Genomic DNA, 26,689 nt, shown 5'->3' with positions numbered 1-26,689 from the left:
GTGTTAATTTGTCATAAATTGTCAAATTCAAAATGGTCTTGTAAATATATTTTGGGGCAAATTTTTACATTGAGCAACTTTAAAAGGTTGTGTCAGTTTTTTTTTTCACTTTAATTTTTATTGAAGTCTTTTACAATTTACAATATCACACATGCAGGAAATAACATCTTCATACAAACTAAAACAAAACAAACAAAAACAGACAGAAAAAAAGGCAATCAACAGTGACATATGGGGCTCACATCATTTTATAATGTACATTCATGGTCTACTTTCTCTTCTCCGCATTTGTGGTGTCATTCAGTTGTCTCTTATATTCCAACCATTTTTCCCATTTTTCCTTGATTCAAACTTCCCTTCCTGAACCCTCAGTATATAAGGGAATCTTTCTATATCAAATAATTCTTCCACTACTCCCAGCCACTGCTTCTTCGTTGGGGGGTCAACTTTGAACCATTCCCTCATTATGGCTTTTTTTTCTGGCTGCCAATAGCACTTTAATCAGGTACATGTCTCTGCCTTGTACAGTTTCATGGTCGAGATTACCTAAATACATCACCAAGCCGGTTTTAGGCACTTCATAACCAATTATCATCTTTAATTCTCTCCAAACTTCATCCCAGTATCCATTCAACTTTTGACATTTCCAGAATATATGTGTATGGCCTACCGCCCCTTCCCGTCCACTTATCCGCCAACATTCTTTCTGTTGAGGATTGTACCTCCCCGTCACCTCTGGTGTTATGAAAAATCGTATTATGTTCTTCCACCCAAACTCTCTCCATAATCTCGAGGCATTTGTTGATTGTTGTATCTTGCAGATATTGGACCATTCGTCTTCTGTTATTCCGACCTGTAGTTCTCTTTCCCATTTCTTTTTTACGTACAAGGTTGAGTTCTCTCTACTTTTCAGTAAGCCTTGATAAAGGGCTGAAACCACTTTACTCTTACCTCCCATATATGCATCAATCATTACCTTAACTATCCCATTTCTTTCATTTGCTGTACCTATTTTTATATCTTTTATATAATAATCCTTTACTTCCAGATATCTAAAGTAATCACAGCTTTCTAATTCAAACCTGTGTTTCATATTTTTAAAACTTTGTATGTTCTCTTTTCTACAATTGTGCATATTGCAGTGACACCTCTCATTTCCCATCTCTTGAAGCTATAATCTCTTCCTGGCAGAAAGTCGCTATCATATGTCAGCCACCTTAAAATCTTCACCTCTTTTTCTAATTTGTATTTCTTCACTATTGCATTCCATGAATTTAAGGTGAATTTTGTAATTGGATCTATCAAGCTCTCCTTTCTCTTGAAAAGTTCCTTGTCCCCTAACAGTGCTTGAATCTGGTAGCCTTCCCCCTTCATTTCGATATCTTTCCATTTGGCTATATAATTTCCATTGCACCAACATGCCACTGCTCTAAGTTGTGCTGCACAATAATAATCTTTAAAATTTGGGACTGCCATTCCTCCTTTCTCCTTAGGCAACTGTAATGTCCCTGGTCTAATCCTTGGTTTTTTACCCCCCCCCCCCCCCCCAAATAAACCTTGAGGCCAATTTGTCCCATTCCCTAAATTGTTTTGGAGGTATAGATATAGGTAATGACTGAAAAAGATACAGTAACCTTGGCAGCATGTTCATTTTCACCATTTCGATCCTGGAACTTAAATCCAAAATCTGTGTTGGCCACCTTCCCAGGTCTCGCTTGATGTTTTGATTAATCCATGTGTAACATTTCGTCCTTTGCTTTGGTGATGTATACGCCTAGGTATTTTAACTTCCCATATTCCCACTTTAGTTTGTATCTCTCTTCGATCGCCATTGTAGGTGTATAGTTTAGAGCTAAGATTTGCGTCTTTGACACATTGAGTCTATACCCTGAGGAATGACCATATTCCTCCAATAGGTCGCTTGCACATCGCAATGCATCATGGGAGTTTTTTCTTCGGGCGCCATATTGGGTGGTCCGCCGGCTCCGAAGGAACACTCGCTTACACGGTAGAGCTTATCAACCTAATAATGTCATTTTCACAATATTTTCGTGATTTACCGGAAGATCAGAAACAACGGTACAGGCAGAAGGTGTCGCTGTGTGGCGGGATTGATCCCTACGTCCTGACCAAGGGTGATTTTTTGACGGAGAAAGCTTGCTGGCCAAACGTGACTACTCTGGACATTTTCCATTACCTCGTGTTGACAATATGCTCCGTAACACGCCAACAAATGAAAGCCTACAAATCCCTGGAGGCTTACAATTATTTTGTAAGCGGGTGGATACAAACTGTAAACTTAAAAGTCGCATCCGAAGAAACTGTTGTTGTTGTTGCACGGGTAAGTAAACCACTTGGTTTGTAATGCTGCACATAATGCATACAAAAATGTTTATTTGTTCTCAGGCTTCCTGTTATCAGTGTGTTTGTGTGTTTACATGCACACCTGCGTTTACCTGATGTGGTTTTTCTAACAGATTTTATAACAGGCAAATGTGGCAGAGCGTACAAGAATTAAAAAGTGACTGTAAGCACAGCCTCCCTGTGGCTTAATTAAATTTAATCCTACCCTTGCACTAGTAACATACGTTTTTACTTAATCAACTTGGTTAAGGTTAACCACTCTCAGAGGATGTCTGCCACACCGCTTATGACATGGATCCTTGTGAAACACGATGGTGACATTATTACTGCACACTGCAATTGTATGGCGGGGTAAGGAGAATGATGATATCTATTAAATCAATCAAGTTCAAAATGAGGCATGAAACGGCTTTATGTAATAATGCTTGAATGAATGGTACTTTTAATCCTTGTTTCATAGCGCTCCATGAATTGCTATGGATTTGGTTTTCTTCACCTTGTTGTATTACAGATTAGGAGAAAGCTGTTCGCATGTGGGGGCTGTACTGTTCTATCTTGAAGCACGTACACGTCTAAAAGGGTCGACTGCTTGCACGGAAGAAAAGAACAAGTGGATAATGCTGTCCAGCATGAGAGGGGTAATGGAAATTATTTTGTGATTCTTCAGACAACTTCCCTTTTGTTGCACATATTGACAAAATTGTGTGTGCTAAAGCATTGTTTTTATTTGTAGCAACATTTCAACATTTATTTACATGTACTTCCAAACTTATCTGCTCCTAGCCAAGCCATGTGCAGATGACATATTTTTAGTTTCTGTTTCCAGTACAATAAATCTTATTCATGGTAACTACTGAGCATACTGACAGCTTTCTTATGCTTTATTTGTTGTTTAGGTTCCTTTCCTGCCTGTTAAACAGATTGACTTTCAGTCTGCGAAGCGTCGGAAGAAGACCTTGGAAGGAGAATCTTCACCAGCTGCCACATCGAGTCACCCTACTGAGAAGACTGATATGACCCCGACAGCACAGGAAATCAGTGACTTCAACCAAGCCATTTTCATGTGTGGAACAAAACCGGCCATGCTGTCATTAATTCCTGAGTACTCTAACTCCTACATCCCAAAAGAGAAGAGAGGACTTCTACCTGTGCCATTAACAGAATTGTTTGACAAAGACAATTTAGAACTGTCAATTGAGGAGCTCCAAGAACTCGGCAAGGGGGTTGTACTGGACTTGACGCAGGATATGGTCCAGAATATGCCAAAAGAGACTGTTGCGCAAACTGGATCTAAACTTTGGTTCAGACAACGGGCTGGTAGAATTACGGCATCAAAACTGAAATCTGTCTGTCAGGCAAACCCGATGAAACCCTCCCCAAGTCTGGTGAAATCCATCTGTTACCCAGATTCACATGTCTTTTCAACTGAGGCAACAAGGTACACACCAATAATATATATATGATATTCATGATCAATAGGGCTCTCAAGTGAAACATTTTAATATGTGTCTTACAGGTGGGGGTTAAAACACGAGGAAGCAGCACATAGTATATGGATGCCATGAAACATCATCGGAATCTTGAAGTGTTGAACACAGGACTTCATGTCAATGTCCAGTGGCCATTTCTTGGGGCAACTCCTGATGCCTTGATTGAGTGCAGCTGCTGTGGTGTTGGCATTTGCGAAATCAAGGTATGTACAATAGGGTATATGCCACGGAAGAGGCAGGACTGTTTTTGTACATCAGTTTGTTTCCGGTTCGGTTTGCAACATGTGGGCTGCGTCAAAAATACTTGTGCTTCCGACTTTGTGCCCCTCGGTGGCAACCCGGACCGGAAACCGGAAGTCTCAATTTGGCATACACACTCATAACACAAATCAAACATTTTATGTTGCAGTGCCCATTCTCGGTGCGAGATCTCACTGTTAAGGAGGCTGTCAAAACACCCAATTTCTGTCTGGTGCCGGATGGCAACACTTCCCATCACTTGTCTCGACATTCGACAACACCAATATTATTACCAGGTATGTATGGCTTTACTTTTTGTAGTTTCTTAGAATTTAATTCTATGCTTCATAATTTCATTACAATGTTTCTAATATTTTCAGATACAGGCACAGATGGGTTTAACTGGACGGGACTTCTGCGACTTTGTGGTCTGGACAAAGTGTGACATTTACATTGAACGAATCCACCCAGATCCCTTGTTTTGGGCAGGTGTGGTGGAAAAGGCAGAGTTTTTTTTTCCAAAAAGCCCTCCTACCTGAACTACTCGGGAGAGCTTTTACGAGATCAGCAGTGGACTCAAGTGTTCCTGCCCAGCCGCTGTCACCTACCACTTGCTCATGTCCTTCAAAGACGCGGAGTAGAGTTGTTTTTTGTGCTGCAGCAAATTGTAACATTAAACGATCCCACCTGAAGTGTGCCAATTTAGGGAGACTGCCAAAAGGAAAGTGGTTTTGTAACAAGTGTGAGAACAAGGAGAACTGATTAAACACGTATTATTGGGAAAACTCTGACACAGTACTGGTATACTTGTCTTATATTAAACAAATTTAAAAGAGAGCAGCTTTTTCCTCTGTACATAGACATCGCATACCACAACATAACATCATACAGTCATACTCTTAAAATAATGGCCTAATATTTTGACACAAATTATCAACACTCGTGAGGATAAGCAGTTTATGAATATATGTATATATATATATATATATATATATATATATATATATTTTTTTTTTTTTTTTTTTTTTTTTTACGTAAAAATCTCAGTACGGTAGGTACCTGTGCTAAACTAAACTACATCATAAATTAACAGTTCAATTTTATCCCAGAAATTACTACATAATCATTTTTCACTTCATTTTTTGCGTTTTTAGAAATAATACAGATTTATGCCATTATTTTAAGAGTGACCATATCACACATTGAGTCAAATCCTGTCATTTGCATTATGTATAGCTTTGTAAACAAACCCAACAATAGAATTTGCATAATCTCTGCCTTTATTAGCTCCAAACAAACAATTGAGAGCAATGCAAAACAATCCAGTCTAATCAAAGGGGACAACAGAATTTGAAATATTTGTTAGTGCACAACACACTCTGGCAATTTTGTCAATTGTGGGGGACACTTGGCCATCTTTAGTTTTCAAAAGGTGGATGGGTAGAGTTCCCTGAAGCACCTGGTATTTTCTACGTACCAGTCCTATAACCCTTTCCACATGAATACGCACAGCAGCTATCTTCCATGGGTTCCTAACCTCTGAGGGAGACAACTGAGTTTTACCTTTTGTGAAGGCTGGAATGTTTAACTCCGCACAATATAAACTTACACTGTCCTCAATGGTAAAACCACAATCGGCAAGCACCACATCCCCAGGAAGAATATTTTTAAGGATTGAGCAGTTCTCTGTGATATGTTTATCGCTACTGCGGCCTCCCCATGCATCAGACACAAATGTAATTACACCTTGCGGAGCGATACCCACCAGAAACTTCACAGTATTGTGGTGTTGTGGTGTTTGTAGTTTGACCATGTCATAGCTCGTGCTGCTAACGAAGACGGCCTTTCCACAAATATTTCAAAACAGTCTATAATTACAGCCACTTTATTACCAAATGCTTCTTGGAACGTTAGTGGCATTGTCTTTCTTAGGTCTTCTCTGTTGGGCCATCGGACAATATGTCTCAGTCGAACATCCAGAATTTCAATCCATTTCTCAAAGATGCGGGATGCGGTAGATTCTGATGTGTTGAACCTGTAAGCTAGGTCTCTTAAAGGAACATTCAATCTTAATCGAATGATTGTCATAAGGAATTCCGAGAAGTTATCGAGAACATTTTTTGATGACGTTGGAACCTGTGCAATAACATGCCGAAACACACTCATCAGCAAGCTAAAGTTGGCCAGGCCAGTGTAGAAGTTGACCTTCTCGTTATTGTGCTCCAACTCGGGCTGTGAGAGAGTACTGTGTAAACACTTGTCTTTGAATTTGTGCACTTCTTCTCTCAGTCGCATGTTGTCCTCCTCCAATGCCTTGATATTCGCCTCCATTTCCATCATGTCAATGGCAGTCAAGTCAGTTTGGCATGTGATCCCTAAAGAAATAAAAATATAAAAAAGATCAAAGAAAATTAGGTACCGGTAATAGGTTTAATATAGTACTGTTACTGTAACCAGCATTTTTTCACAATCTTTAGTGTAAAAGACATTTTACACATTTTGTTTCAATTTTTAATGTATGAACATCGGTACAGACAAATACTTATTTCTATAAAGACTTCCAAATGTCTCTAAAATCTAAGGTGCGTGTACACACACATACATTTATTCATGCATACAATATATCGTGTAATTAATTCTGAGTTGGCATACCAGAGTCAATGATGTCAACAGTACTGAGGGCACAGGTTTCTGGAGGCGTCTGGCTGCATAACTGCAACAAACTCTCTGCCACTTCGAGTCGTCTTTTCTTTGCTCGTCTCTCCTGTGCACGTTCATGTCTTGGCACCGACTGGGCTGAAACATAGATCTTGTTGTGACCCAACTTTAATGTTGGAGCCCAGTCGGGATGATTGGACGGGAAAAGGGGCGCAGGGCGACCTGTTGTTAAAATAAACAAATACACACACAAATAAAATATATTGTAGACCTATATGGCAAGACTGGTTATTTTGCCGCAGTAAGGTGGCCGTGAATAAGTTCTTTAGCATGATGTGTAGGCTACCGGGGGTCCGTTTTCTTGCTTCACCCCCTTCTGTCTCTTTTCTTCAAGTTTACATTTTGCCACCAAAATTGTTATGTTATGCATTAAGAGCATAAGATTAATCCATCCCATTTCAGCAGTAAACACTTTGCACTGGCACTACTTTGGGTGAAAATGTTAGGTGTTAGCTTGCGGCTAACGTTCGCTAGCCGGCTTGTACTACCGAGCTTGCTTCCTCATGAATCCAAAACATAAGCGGCTTGCCCATGTATGGGCTGTCGAAATGTTATTAACCATTAGGGGTGTTAAAAAAAATCCATTCGGCAATATATCGCGATACTAAAGCACGCAATTCTCGAATCGATTCAATAGGCAGCCGAATCGATTTTTTAACATCCATTTTTGATGAAAAAATATTCAACAAAACATCTAACTTTCACACCTTAAGCATGGAAGAATGTTATATTAATGGAACATTAAGCCTTAACATTTTATTTCAATGCTGTTCTAATATGAAAAAAGGTTGCAACCTGTTTGTTAAATACAGTGGCTCTTTCATACAAATCTTACAGTGTACATGTATTAGTTTACTGAATGGTATTTTCTAAATTTGAGTAAAAAAAAAAAAAAATTCGCAACAATCGACTTGTAAATTCATATCGGGATTAATCGGTATTGAATCGAATCGTGACCTATGAATCGTGATACGGATCGTATCGTCAGGTACTAGGCAATTCACACCCCTATTAACCATCATGCATTACTATAAAAGGTAAACAAACTTACCGCTCACAAAGTGATCGCTGCACACACGAGCCCAAAGTAACGACTTCCCTCCGAAGTCCGCACGGGAGATGTTCGTCAACCACTTCGCTTGCCTTTTTTTTGACAATTCCTCTGTCTCCAGGCCCTGGTTCCTAATTATTTTCGGAAAGCGGAAGAAAGACCGACCATTTTCCCCCTTGGCTTTGTTCGAACAGCCAATGATGCAGCAAAAATGTACCATTTTAAACGCAGACAACAAACGTGATAGATACGTGTTAGACCGAATCACTACGTAAATGGAGGTCACCCAGCATGGCAACGACGACAAATCCGAGGCGGAAGTGACGACATGTGCAAGCGACCTATAGATCCATCAGTATCGGAAAACTCACTTCTGGTTGTGTTACATATACTATCACATCTTCTATAAATAGGTTCAGCTTATGTTCTGAACCCCTCAAGTCCACACCCTTAATATTATGATTCTGCCTAATTGCTTGAGCTAGAGGTTCAATGAAAATATCAAAAAGTGTAGGTGAAAGGCAACATGCCTGTCTTGTCGATCTCTCGAGTTCGATTCGATCTGTCTTTCACTCTCGCTGTTGGCCCATCATACAATGCCCTTATACATCTTATTGAATTGAATAATTGGCCTATAACTACTGCATAGTCTTTATTCTTACCCTCCTTAGGAATTATTGATATCATAGCCTCTTTCCAGGACGGGGGAGTTACTCCCTCCTTCATTGTGTACCTAAATGATGCTAACAAGAGGGGAATTAACTCCTGCCTAAACACCTTGTAGAACTCCGATGGAAAACCATCACTGCCCGAAACTTTAGAATTCTTTGTTCTGTTAATGGCATTCTCCAGTTCTTCCGCCGTAATAGCTGAGTTCAACAATTCGTTCTGTTGTACCCCTATCGACGGCAAGTCAAGACCATTTAGAAAATTCTTAATATTCTCTTCTCTCGCCGAATCTGGTTGTGTATATAACATCTTATAATACTCCTTAAATGCTTCTTCTATCTCATCTGGCTCTTTTAATAATGTGTTAGTTTTGGGATCCCTAATCTTGTGAATTGTGTTTAGTGTCTGTTGTACTCTTACCCTTCTCGCCAATAATTTATTTGCCTTTGGTCCACCTTCGTAATAAGTCTGCTTAACATACCGTGCTCTTTTTTTCCACTTCTGATAATAATATCTTTTCTATCTCTCACCTTCTTTCTTTCAGCTTTTCAAATACCTCAGCATTATTAGTATTTTTATGCTGATTTTCTAATTCTTGGAGTTGTCTCATTGAGTTTTGATACCTCTCTTGTTTAGTCCTTTTAAGCTGTGTTGTTCTTGCTATGAATTTTCCTCTTATTACCGCTTTCAGAGCATCCCATAAAATAACTGGGTTCACTTCCCCGTTATCATTTTCTTCTTTATATCTGGTTATATCACCCTTTATTTCTTTCACAAATTCCTTATCATTCAATAGACCTACATTCCACTGTTCTTCCTTTTACTAGTAAAGTCCACCGTCAGATATACAGCAAAATGGTCTGACACGTCCGCGACACCAATCTGGCACTCTTTTACTCTGTGTTTATCCCCCGTCTTCATAAAAAAATAATCTATTCTAGCATAGCTTGCATGTGGATGTGAGTAGTGTGTGTAGTCTCTATGTTGGCTATGCACATCCCTCCATGCATCAATAATTCCAAGCTGCTTTAGTTGTGTGTTCATATACTTTGATATAGGCGTCCTGTATTTCCTTGTACTTGTCGTCTCTAATTCGTGATTAAGCACAACATTAAAATCCCCCCCACAGATCAAAATTCCATCCATTTCCACAGCCATAACATTGAAAAGGTCCTCAAAAAAATTCTTGTCACTATCTGGTGGCGCATACACATTGATTAAAGTAACCAACTTCCCTTCCATTTTCCCCTTAGCCACAACATATCTCCCTTCTCTATCTCTTATTTCTTTGTATATTTCAAATTTCACTGAATTTTTGATTAATATAGCCACCCCTCTCCTATGACACTGCTTAAATGAACTATAAAACGTGTTGGTATACCCATATCTGTTAAGTTTTTTTTATGTTCTTGCGATGTAAGGTGCGTTTCTTGCAAGAAAATTACTTGCATCTCCTCCTTTCTTAATTTTGCCAACACTTTTCCCCTTTTTATTGAATTATTCATACCATTGACATTTAATGACACCATTTTAATACCGCTATGATACACTATAATTCCAGTTGAAAAATCTTTTTATACCCCACATCACAGATCACAATATGTAAAACAACAACTACTGAACAAAAAAAAAAAAATACATTTTAACTAACCTAAATTGAACTTCCGAGGTATTTCGGGGTTTGAAACTTTTAACCCCTATCCCCTGTTGGTGGGTGAGGGGTATTGCCTCTCCTAATGAGAGGGCCCCCCTAGTGGCGGAGATCTCATCCAACATTGATCTCCCAAACTCACTATAAATGTCCAACATCTAATATTGTGAGCTCCCGGCCGGAGCTGTGTATAGTTTCCAAGCAATCTTTCATCCTCAACCATAGCAATACTGTTTGTTTGTTTGTTTGTTTGTTTGTTTGTTTTCCCCAAAATTAACCCTACAAGTGGGTCAAAATTTTGATATTTTTTTTTCTTTCCTTTTTGGGTCCATGTCCATAATGTAATGTCCATAATGTAATGTCCATATGAGAAGACAATAAAATACATTTGAAAAAATAAACAAAAAATAATAACCAGTCCTTAACCAAAATTTTCTTCTTTACTTCTGCTTCTTCATCTTTTAATATCCATGCCCAAAATAAGGTTTTCTTTTCCTTTACTCCATTTTTCATCTCCCATAACAAAAAATAACTTTTTTATTGTAACCTCCATAAAAAAATAATAATAATAAAAATAAAATAAAATAAAATAAAAATTAAATAAAATACAAATGAAATAATTTTGTCCATATCCATAATGTAATGTCCATACGAGAAGACAATAAAATAAGTTTGAAAAAATAAATAAAAAATAATAACCAGTCCTTAACCAAAATTTTCTTCTTTTCTTGCCCAAAATAAGCTTTTCTTTTCTCTTACTCCATTTTTCATCTCCAATAACCAAAAACAATTTTTTTTGGTGACCTCCATAAAAAAAATAAAATAAAATAAAATAAAATACATAAGAATATAAAAATAAGACCCATCTTTTTTTCCTCTTTTTTCTTTTCTCTTCTCTTCCTCTTTTCCCTTTCCTTTTTTCTTCCCCTTTCCTCCCCTCTAACATTGACAACCAAAATGATAAACCTTCTCAACCAGATATTGACCCTTGTAATTCAACAACAGTATTTCCTTATGGTGAAGAAAAGAAAAAAGAACAAAAAAATAATAATAAAAAAAGTTTCCTACTCACCCACTGTAGAATGAAAATGAACGTCAGGAAAAATAGTGATAAATCCCTTAAATGTCTGTCCTTGTGTCCGCGTCCAGTGACGAGTCTCCTTGATCCTTCATGTCAGCCGTGTATCTAATTGCAGTCTGACGCTCACCTCCCGGCTCTCGTCCACTTGCGTGCTGCCTCCAGTCTCTGCTGCGTTGTCTGGTACTCTCCTCCGGGGTTGGGTACCTGCCATCCTCTCTCCCTCTCTCTTTGCCGCGTCCTGCGCATTCTTGTAGACTCTGACTCCATCAGCCCAATGGACTCTCAGTGTGTCCATCGGAGATTGAAACTGGATCCCCTTCTCTTTCAGTATTTTTTTTAGGCCGACGCACTGCCGACATTTGGCCGCCACTTCTGTTGCATAGTCGTGATCGAAGCTCACCCTGCATCCTTCCACTTTGAACGGCTTTTGCGACTTGAGTACGTTCTCTTTGACATCGAACCTCAGCAAGTTGATTATAATTGCTCGTGGGGGTTTGTTTGATTGCGGCTTTGGTGCTAGCGCCCTGTGCGCCCTTTGAATTTCCAACTCGATGTCGTCCGATATTCCCAGCTCTTTGTGAATAAGTTCATCCAAATAAGCAGTCACCGAGTTTCCCTCGATCCCCTCCTTCAGTCCCCAAATTCAGATGTTGTTCCTCCTCAACCTTCCTTCCAGATCGGTCAGTTTCTCCTGTAGCTTCCTCTGCTGTTCGAGAGAGGCTGTGAGAATATCTTGCACTTCTGTGCTCCAACTCCTCCATTCCGACCGTTCTTTCCTCCAGCATTTCAATGTCCTTCTTCTGCACCCGTATGTCAGCATTCACGGACTCCAGCTTCCTATTCGTTTCCTCTAGTAGGCTATCCAGGCCTTGCTTCATATCTTCCATTTGTTTGCCAATTCTGTCCAGTTTGGCATCCACTCTATTTTGGCCCGCATCGATTTTGACGCGTATAGTGTCCAGAGCTGTTTGTAAATTTTCCTGTAAGGCAGACGCCCAGCCTGGTTGTCGTTCGATGCCGCTAGCTAGCGCTACATTAGCGTTAGCCGCTAGCACCTGCTCATCGTCAACTTCGTCGGGCATGTTCCCCGATTGTTTCTTGCACTTCTTCCTCTTTTCTTTACCCTTTCCACTTTGGGTTTTATTTGTGTCCATGGTCTTCCAAATTCAAGTTATGGAGTCGATTTTTTATTAGTTTTCGGAGCTCCTGTCTTTTACTGCTTACCGTCTCGCTGTCAAAGCGAAGTCAAAGTTGTGTCAGTTTTAAAGGAAAAAGTGAAATGCTTTTGCAACAGGAAACTGCAAGGATGGTAGTTGTATAAAATGCTTGTGACACGTATAAAGTGCTTGTGATGGAGGTTTGGGTGTTTCAATTTTTTTTCAATTCATTTTTTTTCCTTCAAATTTTTATTTCATTCTTTAAAAAAGAAATGAAAGGGGACAGAAAGAAGTGAAACTTGTGATATCTGCCTCTGATCAAAACAGAAAAAAAGAAAAATTACAATAAAAAATAAATAAATACTACTACTACTACGACTACTACTACTACTACTAATAATAATAATAATAATAATAATAATAATCAAAACAGGGCAGCACGGTGGTTAGCACGTCCGCCTCCCAGGACTGAGGACTCGGGTTCGAGTCCAGGCTCCGGCCTTTCTGGGTCTGCATGGGTCTTCTCTGGGTACTCCGGTCTCCTCCCACATTCCAAAGACATGCATGGCAGGTTAATTGGGAGCTCAGAATTGTCTCTAGGTGTGCTTGTGAGAGTGGATGGTTGTTCGTCTCTGTGTGCCCTGCGATTGGCTGGCAACCGGTCCAGGGTGTACCCCGCCTACTGCCCAAAGCCAGCCGAGATAGGCTCCAGCACCCCCCGCAACCCTTGTGAGGAATGAGCGGTCAAGAAGATGGATGGATGGATAATCAATACAAAATTAATGACATTAAGCAGTCAAGATGCTTTCATGGTAACAATTAAAATGATTAAAATGACAGCTTAACCTTGTGTTGTTTTTTTCCAGAGCTTTTATACATTTAAAAAAAAAAATACAAATGGACTGAGATGATATAGTTTTATAATCCAGATTATTCTACAAGCATCCTTCCCCTTAAATGTACTACTTTAATGATATCACTGTAGCGTGAACTTTTTACATTTTCCATAAATTTCACCTGAAAGCTGTAGAGATAATTGGGTCGTCTTTTAGACGAATTAATAATCTGGACGTTACAGAGGTAAATTGTATTTACCTCGATAACCTCTAGGAGCACCACGTTGGCTTTGCTTTGGGTTAACAGGAGCAAACAACAACCAAAATCCTTTCTTCATCAGTTATTTATAATCTAAAGTCGCCACACTCGATATTCAGTGGTTCGTTGTACAAACAAAAGAATAATAATCCACTCGGAAACACAGATGACTTAGGCAGAACAGAGTTAATAAAACATGGCTGACTAACTATCCTACCGTCAGAAGAAAAGAAATCAAAATAAAGCTCATGAAAATAAGGAAGGAATGCGAATGAATAAGGAAACAGGAAAAGAGAAACGTAAATTGCACACAGGGGTATGCCGAGTTGGGAATCAAACGTGGATTTATGAGAATGGGTGCTGCGTCGAACGAGCAGAAACGGGCGGTCTTTTGAAAAAGGGGTAAAAATAGTCAATGTGTCACTCAGGTGACAGTTTGAGCTGTGGTGCTGTGGCTCTGGGATCAGGAGGTCTGTGTGGGGGTGGAGCTCCCGGCAGGGAGGCTCCTCGGGAGACCTCATTTAACTGCTGCGCGCGTTGTAGCTCATGTTTAATCTGAGCTAACTCTGTCTCATATTCCTGCTGGCATTGTCGGAGGCGGGTAACCTCGGCTTCAGTCAACGCTAATTTGGTTTGCAGGTCATATGAGCGGTCCCCTTCGGCATTGCGTTCCTCCCTCAGGGTTTGTACCTGAACTTGGAGGCACTTCACTTCGTCAGTTGACTGAGCTAGCGACAAACTAACCCGAAAGTAATTCGCTTCTGCTAACCGAAGTTGGTCTTTTGACGGTCGTTCAGTCAAGTCAGTCACCTCTGCTTTTAGTTTGTGAATTTCATTTGCCGCGGTTCTCAGCAGTTTTTCTTGCTCTCGATTTGTCTCTTCGGCGGACGCGAGAGCTTGGGTTAACTCACCAATCTTTTGAGGGGAGTCAGTGGAAGCACACTCATCTGCGTCACTGTCCAAATTTCCGGCTAGCATCGCATCTGCGCGGGCTTCTGCCTCATCCAGCTGCGCTTTAACGTCAACCAGCTGGGTCTCCATGACCTTCACTCGGTCGTGGGCGGCTTCAAGCTGTGCCGTGGTGTCACGGCTCTGCTGTCGTGCCATGTCAAGTTGGTGTTTCACTTGACAATCCTCGGCATCGCTCAGCTTCAACTGCGCGGCAAGGTTCAAAGTCAGACATCCGAGCATTCGAATGAGTGATTTGTCCTTTGGGGCTTTTGTCTCAGCGTCGCTCATGAGCTGTGCGAGGTTATCATTTAGCGTATTGACATCCGCATTCCTAATAGACTCAGCGTATTCAGGTAAGAAGTCCTTGGTCAGCTTTTGCACCAGTTGAGCCAAGGTGTCTAGGCTCTCACAGGGGCTGGGAGTCTCTCGGAGTCCTGCCATATTGTCAATAGCTTTTTAGACGATCACACTTATACTAGCGTTTAATAGTTAGTTAATTAGCGTACGCAGTTAGCTAACTACCGCTATCAAGTATTATCGTCAACAATACACACTGGGTTCAAATTATCAAAAGGGAAATTGCCACAAAACAAAAGATTTGTAGTGGGCTGTGCAACCCACAGCTTACACTATAGTTGTGGAAAATCAATTCCAGTTATCAAAACAAACAAAAACAAACAAAAATAAAATAATAAATAAAAATTAAAAATAATAATACTAACTTCAACTTGATTCACTCAGCAACGAATAGCTTAAATGAGGGACAGAGTAACTCGGAAATGTTACAGCGGTCAATCAGAAATATTAGAGCTGCCTCTCTAATAATAGCTCATCAGAACTCACACCTTCTTTTTAACTAGACACAACCGAAAAACAGAAACAAAAGAACAAACAAAAACAAAATTAAAATGTGGATAAAAATAAAAAATAAGAGAGAAGAAAATAATAATAATACCAGGTTTACCAAACCAACTAAACAAACACAACACCAGAAATCAAGTGGAATGTTAAGTCAAGAATACAGCTAGTTAGCCTAGTATGAAACTGGATGAAAGGGGATAAGAAAAAAAATAAAATAAAACACAACAGTGTAAATAGTTCCTTTGTATTAATTTGACCCAGCAGTATGTTTTGTTGATGCAACCGTAATTGCTCTCACTCTAGGCAGCGTAAAAGGCTAGAACGCTATAATCATTAAACGCAAGCAGTCAATTGAGCCTACAAATGCGTTTAATCGGACGTGGATAATTTTTTAATTATCCTTGCGTACTATGGGTGACAACAATCACTCAGTACAACGCTCGACACGGAAAAGAATTCAAAAAGCAATGTGAAGTGACATTGAATCAGAATTATCGCGGAGCAAGGACCACCGGCGTTATAGCAGCAGTGGGAGTCAGTTGTCAGTATTGACAGCGGAGCAAGCTCAGGTGATCTGTATCACTACAAACACTGACTGACAACTTACAGCCTGCGAGACTCCATCCCTTTCAGGGCGTCTGCAGGCGTGGCTCAAACTCGCCAACGAGAAGGAAGGGGTGGTACTCAACCACGCCTCCACGAGCCACACAGCTCGACTTCACAAGGACTATGACGCCACCTTGTGGAAATGCGTACACGGTACAGGTATGCAGCTAACGTCTTAGCGCCCTGTTAATCCGCTCGCCAAGAGCTGAAACTTTGAGTCGGCGGCTGCAGAAAGCTCAATCTATTCTATCACGTACGTTTTCAAATACAAGCCACTATTTTCTCAAACGGTGACCGGCTCTTTCTTTGCTTCCATCAATCAATCCCGTTATTCTCGTTTATTAATAGCAAGCCACTCCGGTGGTGACACACGCTAAGAGACGCTCGATTCAACGCTGAAGGGTAAAGTCAGTGCAGTTCTATGTAAGCAGAAATGTTTTCCTTTTACACAGAGCCAAATGATTAGGTACACTACGTGAAATGTGTTTTACTTTTAAAGTCCAAAATCTTGTATTTTCGAGTGTATCTTCTTATGTTATATAGCCTCACACGGCCGGCACCATTATGTAGCGATAATTGGGTCGTCTTTTAGACGAATTAATAATCTGGACGTTACAGAGGTAAATTGTATTTACCTCGATAACCTCTAGGGGCACCACGTTGGCTTTGCTTTGGGTTAACAGGAGCAAACAACGACCAAAATCCTTTCTTCATCAGTCATTTATAATCTAAAGTCGCCACACTCGATATTCAGTGGTTCGTTGTACTAACAAAAGGATAATAATCCACTCGGAAACACAGATGACTTAGGCAGAATAGAGTTAATAAAATATGCCTGACTAACTATCCTACCGTCAGAAGAAAAGAAATCAAAATAAAGCTCATGAAAACAAGGAAGGAATGCGAATGAATAAGGAAACAGGAAAAGAGAAATTTGACCTGCCAGATCTGTGATATGTTTCAAACGTAAGTTGCACACAGGGGTATGCCAAGTTGGGAATCAAACGTGGACTTACGAGAATGGGTACTGCGTCGAACGAGCAGAAACGGGCGGTCTTTTGAAAAAGGAAAAAGGGGAAAAATAGTCAATGTTCGTTCAAAAAGGCAAGAAAATCAAAAAGGGGCTATTCCACAGGTGAGCAAGGGAGCCGCTCGGGGTCTGACGTAGTTGCGCGGCTCGTCCCTTGATTGGTCGGCGAGATGTTGCTCCGGCGGTTTGTTCTGCCAGACGGCTGTCTGACTCCAGGTGTTGGAGCTCGGTTCGCGGCGTGCCTGCGTACGGGGAAGACCCGCAGTTGGAGGTGCGCTTGCACAGTGGCGGGGCGCCACCGAATAGCAGGTGAGTTGCGGTGCGGCTTAGGTGCACAACCTTGAGTCCGGCGGTACGTTGCAAGTGTACCCCGGGGCCGCGGAGCTCGCTGCTGGCGGACAGTCACCGATGGTGAAGAAGAAAAAAAAAGGGAAAACAAAGAAAAAGGGAGTAAAAGAGTCTCTTTGGGGTCAGCGTTGCAGTTTGCACCTGCTTTGGCGTGGCGTGGAGCGAGCGTCGGCTCTCGTGGCAATGGTTTCTGCCAGGAACAAAAGGGGGCCACGTGCTGGACAAGTTTCTTGGGACAAAGAGTCAGTGGGCAAGCTGGGCCACTTGCAGGTGAAGAGGCATCGGGGGAAGAGAGATCGGAAGAAGAGGGCGAGAGAGAGGGTCCTCCCGTCTTTTTAAAGTCTATGGGCGTGGCTCCAGGAGGTGGTGGCACACCCTTCTGTTCGCTCACGCAGACTTTAAAAAGCAAATTATTAAAGGGATTAATAATTTGGCATTAAATTTGGTCAGTCTGGCAAATCAGTTTTCCCACACAACCCGTTTAGCACACATCGTAATTAATGCATCATAAACTAATTTGTGAGGTCGTTCTTGAGCCTAATCTGACTGAACTGAAAGATATTGATTACCTTTCATTCCTTATGGAGTACAAATGAAATAGGACGTTCATACACACAAAGACATAACATGAATCATTCGTAGTTCAGTTGTCTGTCAAGAATTATCATGGTATAAATGTGTAAAATGCGGTTACTTGTATGAATTGTCACTAAGGATAGTTCCAAGTTTCACCACTTGACGGTGCTGTTGCTCCATCTAGATGTTCCAGGAGTGCCCCCTGGAGGGGCGACGCCAGAGAATCCCCCCTGGTTGATAAGAAAGGTCATAAACATTCCTTTGATCAGTCGTTTGTATATTCTAATTCATTGAAGGCGTTTTCTCGGGCTCCGGGAAGTCGGGGCCCGAATAGACTCCTTCGGCAGACGCATAAATTCCTTTGTCACCTGGTCAGCGGCTTCAAAAGAGCTTTGTTGGTGGTTGTGTGACCACCTGTAGAGCTAACCAAGCTTAGATCCTGTCTGAGCTGTGGAATGTTTATGCGACTGCAGAGAGTTTGCTTTAGAAGAAGCAAGCTAAAAAAAAATTAGAGGGTGGCCTGGGCCATAGGCCAAAGTTGTTACAAAGCCATATATCCCTAACTTTTTGTGAGTAATGTATGAGTGTTAAAAAATCGATTCGGCAATATATCGCGATACTACAGCTCGCAAATTCTCGAATCGATTCAAAAGGCAGCCGAATCGATTTTAAACATCCATTTTTGATGGGAAAAATATTCCACAAAACGTATCATGAAGCATGAAAGAATGTTATATTAATGGATATAACTTGAGTTGAGTTGAGTTGAGTTGAGCATTAAGCCTTAACAATTTATTTCAATGCTGTTCAAACATGAAACAGATTACAACCTGTTTGTTAAATACAGTGCCTCAGTTATAAGACTGAAGTTTCAGATAAATAAATAATGCCTTTTCATACATATCTTCCATTGTACATGTACAAGTTTACTGAATAGTATTTTCTAAATTTGAGTAAAAAAAAAACAAAAACAAATCGCAACAATCGATTTATAAATTCTTACCAGGATTAATCGGTATCGAATCGAATCGTGACCTATGAATCGTTATATGAATTGAATCGTCAGGCAATTCACACACCTATATATATATATATATATATATATATATATATATATATGTGTGTTATGGGTCTGCGATTGGCTGGTAACCAGTCCAGGGTGTCCCCCGCCTACTGCTGAGATAGGCCTCCGGCACTCGCCGCGACCCTTGTGAGGAATAAGCGGTCAAGAAAATGGATGGATGGATGGATGGATGTTATGGGTGTCAAAATTTAATGGCACTAATTTTAACGCTCGATTACCAAATGAAATACACTGGAGCTAAAATACACTAGAGCTAAAAACACACAGGCGTCCATAGGCACTGCACTCTCAAACCCCTGTGAGAGCCAAGAGCCGAATGGACACTGTCTTGTCAGTTGGAGTGACCCCAAGCTTATTAGATGTGAGGCCCATTTTATTCAGCAACTCCACAATATCTCATAAGGGTTAAAGTGAAAGTGTCAATGTGTGACGTCACGTTTTAGTGCGCCCCTTGCGGTGCAGGTATCAACGCGAGTGAATTGGACACAATCAGCATGACCTAGAAAATAGGTCAAAGAGTTGATAAATCAGCGATCAACGCTATGGTGAACTTGTGTGCAGCCGATGAACGCTCTAATGCAGGGGTGTCAAACTCATGTTAGCTCAGGGGCCGCATGGAGGAATATATATTACCAAGTGGGCCGCGTCGATAAAATAACGGTATATAACTTAAAAATTGCGGTCAATTATATATACATATATATATATATATATATATATATATATATATATATATATATATATATATATATATATATATATATATATATATATATATATATATATATATATATATATATACATACATATGATTGTGGCTGGCTGATTAATTAGTCCGACATTAAAATTTTTCATTTATTTTTTTTAAACTTTACAAAATAATCTCGTGCGCCGGATTAAAGCCCTTTGCGGGCCTGATCCGGCCCCTGCTCTAATGCATAGGTGTCAAACTGCAGTCCACGAGTGCGGCAGTCGTGCACGTTTTGGAGGTTTCCCCACTTTCAACACAGCTGATTCATATTTAAGCTCAACAGCAAGCTCTGCAGGAGCCTGATAATTATCCTGATCATTGAGTCAGGTGCGTTGGAGTAGAGAAACCTCGAAAAAAATGCATGACTCTGGCCCTCGAGGACCAGATCTTGACACGTGCTGTAATGGCTTAAGAGAGATGAGATCATTCTCTCGGCTGCTCGCAGTGATTCTAAACCAGCCGGAAATCAGTGAGGAGGAATCAGTGAACAAGCACGGTGGCTTGTGTGAAACTACGACGCAACTGCTTCGCACCCACCCACAAAAAGTACGAGGATATGGTCAGATCATTTTATCTCAGGTAGTTTTTCTATTTTTCACCTACCGTGGGTCATAACATTAACCTCTGATTGTAAATTCGAGAGCGAGGGAAAATTGACATCGAACGTCAAGACAACTTTACCTCACTAAATAGCGGCAGACGTGACGAATTTGCCACATTATCTTTAGTGAAACAATCATTCATACTTTTTTTGCATGAGTATTAAAGTAATTTTGAACAAAAAGTTAATGATTCAACAGTATTATCACAATTAACACTTTAACTCTGGCTTGATCTCTGCTGAGAAATGTGTTGTAAACGTGCGGTCTGTTTGTTAGCGGCGAGCAACCTAAGATAATTTGAAGACTTCGATACACAGCAAGACGAGTATATCTGGTTTCATGAATGACAATTCACACCATGAAAGTAGTGATCACTTGTGAAAACTTCATGGGCCACGGGATGAATGAGGAGGACGCTAATAGACACCGATCTAGTATACGCTCATACCTATGGTAGAGGTTCCTCTTAGCCAATGGGATGCCAGAACGATGCACAAACACCGATCTAGTATTTACGCTCATAGGTACCTATGGTAGGAAATAGCCATAGCCGAAAGTATGTTGCGTTCGGTAATGTATTTTTACCTTTCGTATCTAGAAATTTCTTTCGTAACAAGAGGCAATATTTTCCCGTTGAGGAGTTTCGTAACTCGAAAATTTCGTATGAAGAGACGTTCCTAAGTAGAGGTTCCACTATATATATATATATATATATATATATATATACACTTTCACCGCCAGGCTGATTCACTTCTAAGTGCGAAAAGAATTGACATCCTACAGAAGGACATCTCCTCACAGATATTCCTGCTAAAAACGTCTGTGCAGCCCAAGACAGCTGTGCCCACCTCAAAGGTTTTTGTAAGTAATTTAGTGATTGCCATGAGAATACAGCCACATTTTTAATGAATGAATGAATGATTAATTAACTGTTCATTGTTCTCATGTTTTGTTTTGTTTTGTTTTGTTTTGTTTTAAATCATACTTGTTTCAGCCATTGTTCAAGGCCCTGTCAAAACTGTGGTCGGAGCTTCAGGATGAGGCAGAGCTGCTAAACATCTTAAACAACATTGCACTCAGATTGCAGTTCTTCCGTACCTCTCAGGCCAAGATTCTTTCCAAATATCCTTTGGACAGCCTATTGGAGGGAGTAGAAGTTAAAACAGACAAAGACAGACTGAATGAGCACTCCGGTATGGCTGGCATCTTACACATATTTTCATGTAATGGCAAATAATTTGACCACATATCAGTTCCAAGCTGAACTGCTACTTTATACAGGTGAGCGCATTGATCCAGCACAGTTGAAGCAGCATGAGTGGCTCCACCCTGAAACTACTGACAATCTTACCGAGCTGCCATTGCAATATAATGGATTCTGTGGCTACACACTTGTTAACAAAGATGGACTTCTGCTTCCAGGTAATAGCCCGTATGGTGGCCACCCACGTGCGATAAGAGAGATACTATCCCATTCTCGTCAAAAATTGGACAGGTGTAACGTCACATATTGAGCCCGGAGCCAACGTTAGAATCTAGGTTGGTTATTGCACACTTTGGCTTTGTAACAAAGTGGTAAATATTCACGAGTGTTGAATGAGTTAACCTACATGCTACTTGGAGGCCAAATAGTATAAACACTATAGAGCAAGCCTTTTCTTGTTGCTGATGCACATGCAGCTGCCATCTTAGGTGTGTTTGCAAAGGAAAAAAATCCTTCTTAATGAAGCATTCCCGATTGTACGAAGCGCCTAGAGCTACGAAAATTTGGAGACATATGTTACAGCCCACGATGTACAAGGAAGTCTTAGGGTGCCATGTGCTAAACCCAATAGGAAGTCCCCCAGGGGTGGGGCATCACATTTTGAGTAAAAAAAAAAAAAAAAAATCCTCTCAAACAAAGCATTCCCGGTTGGATGTTTCACCTAGCGCCATGATAATTTGGAGGCATACATAAGAGCCCACCATGTACAAAAAAGTCTCTTGGAACCATATGCTAAACCAAACAGGAAGTCTGCCATTTTGATTTACGTTGGGAGTTGTAGCCACTTGCAAGCATTGTTTAAATGTCTTCTAGCTTTAAGTGACAAAACGACCGGTGTAGTTGGTGCCTTTAACTGTCCTAATGGAGTGTATAGGCCAGGGGTGTCCAAACTTTTTCATTTGAGGGACACATACAGAAAATCAGAAGGACGCAAGGGCCACATAATCTTATGAAGAGAAATTGTGTTTAGTCCTAAAAATTTTGCATATTTAGAAAAATGCGACAGTATATAAACCAATTTATTCCGATTTATTTGTAATGTGGCAGTAAGGTTATTATAGTTTTGGAAATATTCATTTTAGTTTTTATTTTGTTTTGAGTTTTGTTTTTTTTTATTTAGTTTTAATTAGTTTTCAAGGTGGGTCTGTTAGTTTTTTATTAGTTTTAGTTCTTTAACAAATGCTTGGTTTTAGTTTAGTTAGTTTCAGTATTAGTTTTATTTTTTTATTTTTTATTTTTTTTTTTTTTTTTTTATTTTTTTTTTTATGTGTATTACTTGTTCGCAATATTTAAAAAAACACCATGGGTGCAACATCATTATTTCAGTTTATATCAAAATAAATCTACTAAAAATCACATTTAAAATCATCCCCAAAGGCTCATGCATTAAATGAATTACCAAAGACTAAAACGAAGGACGTTTGCTATAATTATAGTTTTATTTTAATTAATTTTATAAACATAAAATGTAGTTTCAGATAGTTTCCTTTTTTAAAAAAGCATCTTCATTTTGATTTTATTTTGTTAACGAAATTGTTGATTTGAGTTTTAGTTTTTTCGTTAGTTTTAGTTAACTAAAATAAACTTTAATAGCACCTGTGTTTTTCGACACCCTCCCTTCTTACTTTGACCATCTCAAAACATTTTTGTTTTTATTTTATTTGAACTGAGTCAAATGCCAATTTTCGCATATGACGCGGGCCAGAAAAAAACTGGACGGTGGGCCGCAAATGGCCCCGGGCCGTAGTTTGGAAACCCCTGGTATAGGCAAAAAAAAAAAAAAAAACACCATTGCAAAGCTCAAGAAGACGGAGGTGTAAGCTTGTAAACCTTTGTTCACTCTTCCCAATTTCCAGACAGAAAAGAAAGATCCAAATGGACATAAAAGAGGCTAAAATGGACAGTTTCTTTAACACATCTTGTCAATATCCTGAAACCGAGGGAACACACAGAAGCATCATGAAGGTTGCTAATGGACGTACATGTAGTGAAACTAATGGAGTGATCATCATTTAAGAACCTGCTTCTAGTCCCAGTTGACCCTTTCAGTGAAGAAAGATCCTACCCGTCTCTTGATTGCTTCCCGGTTTTGTGTCCTTGATCCAATTCCCGGTAAAGTGCACACATTTAGCCAAATATTAAGCACTTAAATAAGCTTAGTGTCCTGTAGTGTCTCGGCTGAGGGCAGTCAGTTATGATGCACTATGCATGTTTAAAATAGATTAAACACTAAAATTAACTTTCCAATGGTTGAAATGGTCCAAATCAGCGCTTTCCCCATTAGACTTCATTAGTTTTCAATGAAAATTTGGTAGCAGGCTACGAGCCGGCCTTGTCACGGTGGGTGTGTGTATGTATGTGGACCCAAACGCGGGAAAAAGTGGCAGGGAGATAGGTGGGAAGGGCAATGTGAAGAACTTTATTTACACATAACAGGTAAGAGGATGTGAGAGAATTGGTTGCCAGCACTTAACTAGACAAGGGGACCGGTCACCATGATGTGACTGGACCAGGGGAAGTTGGTCGCCATGACTGGACTGAACGAGAGAGGGCTGGTCGCCATGACTGCATTGAACGATAGAGGGATGGCCGCCATGACTGGACTGAACGAGAGAATGGAACGTGGGCAACTTGGCAGATTGTGGGCAACTTGACAGAACGTGGGCAACTTACAGCGACGAGGATGACTTGAAGTTGACATGGGCGACTGGACGGTGACGATGGCGTGACAAAGAAGAGGGTGACTAGACCAAGACGAGGATGACTTGATGGTGACGTGAACGACTGGACAGTGTCAAGGATAACTAGACGAAGACGCGATTGACTAGACTGAGTTGAAGGTGATTTACTGAGACGAGGGCTTGATGGGAACCAAAACACATGCAAGATTTACACACGTAACGCTAACAATGCTCCCACACAGACTGGACAAACACAACAGACTAAATACACCAACACTAATGAGACACACCTGGGGAACACAATTGGCTGAAGGCACTGATTGGTCCAACACACTGGGAAAGGAGGAAACACACAGGTGGACGAGGTTATACATAACGAGACAAGGGAAGAAATCAGGAACACATGACAAACATCAACCACAGACAAAAACAAAAAGAACACCTCAAACTCAACACCCCAACTACACAGAACCAAAACATGACAGTACCCCCCTAGGGACAGTTCCAGACTTCCCCAAAACAAGAAAAAAGATCCCCAACAAACCAAAACGGGGCAGGAGGGCGCTAATGGGCACAGGGGCAGAAGACAGCAGCAAGGATATCGCCACCTGATCCGGGCCGTGAGACAGCCGAAGCACTGTCAAGGAGACCTGGGGCAGCCCCAGCTCAGGCAAGGAGACTTGTGGCAGCCGCAGCTCAGGCAAGGAGACTTGGGGCAGCCGCGGCAGAGACTCCATGACTTGGGGCATTCGCGGCAGAGACTCCGTGACCTGGGGCAGCAGCGGCAGAGAATCTGTGACCTGGGGCAGCCGCGGCAGAGACGAAAGGTCTTGGGACTGCATCGTCAGAGACAAAGAGATTTGGGGCTGCATTGGCAGGGGCAAAGAGGCCAGGGGATGCAGCGGCACAGGCGAAGTGGCCAGGGGCTGCAGCGGCATAAGCGAAGAGGCAATTAAGACATCACCTGGCAACTTCTGAAGACAACTGTTTACACTGAAGGAAAAAGGGCGGAATACTTTTGCACACCTTACTTTTCAGTTTTAAAGTTGTATAACAAGTTTGAAAAAATAAGATATACACTTTGTTTCTCTTCATGATTGTGTTCTACTTTGTGCTTAACATTCACATAAAATTTATTTAAAGTATATTTAGGTTTGTGGTCGTACCGTGCAAAAATGTTGGGTTTGAATTCTTCTTCAAGACGCTGTAAGAATGTGACATTTCCCTTGTAGGGAATCCATACATCGGTGTGCTCAAGCACAAGGAGAGGCTGTATGTCTTCAACTCCAAAGAAGCTGCTATGAAATTTGCCCACAGCCCTGATTACTACATTGCACTGGTGGCAGAAAAAGCCAAGAGTTCACCTGAATTGATTAAACTTCTCAAGCTCCATCAAACTCCATTTTGTGTAAGCTGACGATTGTAGGTTAGCAATTGCACCATGTAAAAATGGTAACTTGTTTCTGTAATGACCATTTTCAGTTTTCACGCGGCTTTCTCACCACAATTTACATGCAGCAACCTCAACCTCCAACCCACACCATCGCCACAACCACAACCTAAACCGACACCATCACTACCAATCCCCTCATTACACACAGATTAACGGTGTGGCTGTTTTACAGGTGCAAGCAGGAAAGACACTACTTGCGAGTAAGTCTGACAGCGGCACTCAGACGGATGTTCATGCACTGGTGACAAACATTGTGAAGTCATATGAATGGAATGAGTGGGAACTGCGAAGGTCAGCCATCAAACTGGTCAGTCAAAGTATTCATTAATATTTTAGTCTAATTATCGAGTCTTGGTTACGGGGAAACAGAATTTTGATCTGGTACGACTTATACAATACTTGTCAGGGAGCTGGAGGTGTTTTCGACATAACGTTGCAGAAGTGCCTGTCAAAAATTAAGGGCTGTCCCCCGTTATGCTGACACCTGATACTAGACCCGAGAGTTTAATCTTGACAGGATGTTTCATCCTAAAATGTACCCTCTATTTCATGATGTTGCAGAATGACAAGGACAAATACTTTTAGTGGTTGTGAAAATCAATCACGATTACATTTACTCCTATAGAAAATGTTATCACCTATGGAAAATTTTATCTACATACCAAACTATTAATGAAAAGAAGTACATACCATGCCATCACCCCCCCCCTCCCCCGCCCATTTCATTTCCCCACTTATAAAGTCCGCTGGAGCGAGTTTTTGCGTAAATAAGCCTATCGTCTATAAAGTAAAGTCCACTTTTGTCACGAACATGGCATGTCCTTTTGACAATGACCCTATTGATGAAGGTGCCACATTATTGCGCAGGGAATTAATTAAATATTCATCGTGAGATTGTTATCAGACCGTGCATAGATAGGCTGGCATTTCCGGACAGTTATCTTTTTGAGAGGTACCATTTCACAT

The 26,689-nt window shown here is 40.7% G+C and overlaps 1 protein-coding gene across 7 annotated transcripts in view; it reads left to right on the top strand.

The window, feature by feature from the left end:
- Positions 1-26,689, top strand: part of cfap206 (cilia and flagella associated protein 206) — a 103,940-nt gene that overhangs the window by 67,559 nt on the left and 9,692 nt on the right. For 4 of the 7 annotated variants that reach the window (XM_077509891.1, XM_077509893.1, XM_077509894.1 and 1 more), the window contains 5 exons: positions 21,067-21,186; positions 21,320-21,518; positions 21,607-21,747; positions 25,503-25,678; positions 25,896-26,030. In XM_077509891.1, the coding sequence (XP_077366017.1) occupies positions 21,067-21,186; positions 21,320-21,518; positions 21,607-21,747; positions 25,503-25,678; positions 25,896-26,030 (771 nt within the window). Of the gene's footprint in view, positions 1-2,614; positions 2,716-2,875; positions 3,003-3,260; positions 3,803-3,880; positions 4,058-4,263; positions 4,391-4,474; positions 5,031-21,066; positions 21,187-21,319; positions 21,519-21,606; positions 21,748-25,502; positions 25,679-25,895; positions 26,031-26,689 lie in introns of those variants that run through there. The other 3 variants (XR_013281101.1, XM_077509892.1, XM_077509896.1) reach the window with 3 other exon arrangements.

This window comes from Festucalex cinctus, chromosome 21, assembly GCF_051991245.1.
Source record: "Festucalex cinctus isolate MCC-2025b chromosome 21, RoL_Fcin_1.0, whole genome shotgun sequence".
Taxonomy (NCBI): Eukaryota; Metazoa; Chordata; class Actinopteri; order Syngnathiformes; family Syngnathidae; genus Festucalex; species Festucalex cinctus.
Note: the sequence above shows the minus strand (reverse complement) of the source record. Positions and strands in the feature narration are given on the sequence as shown.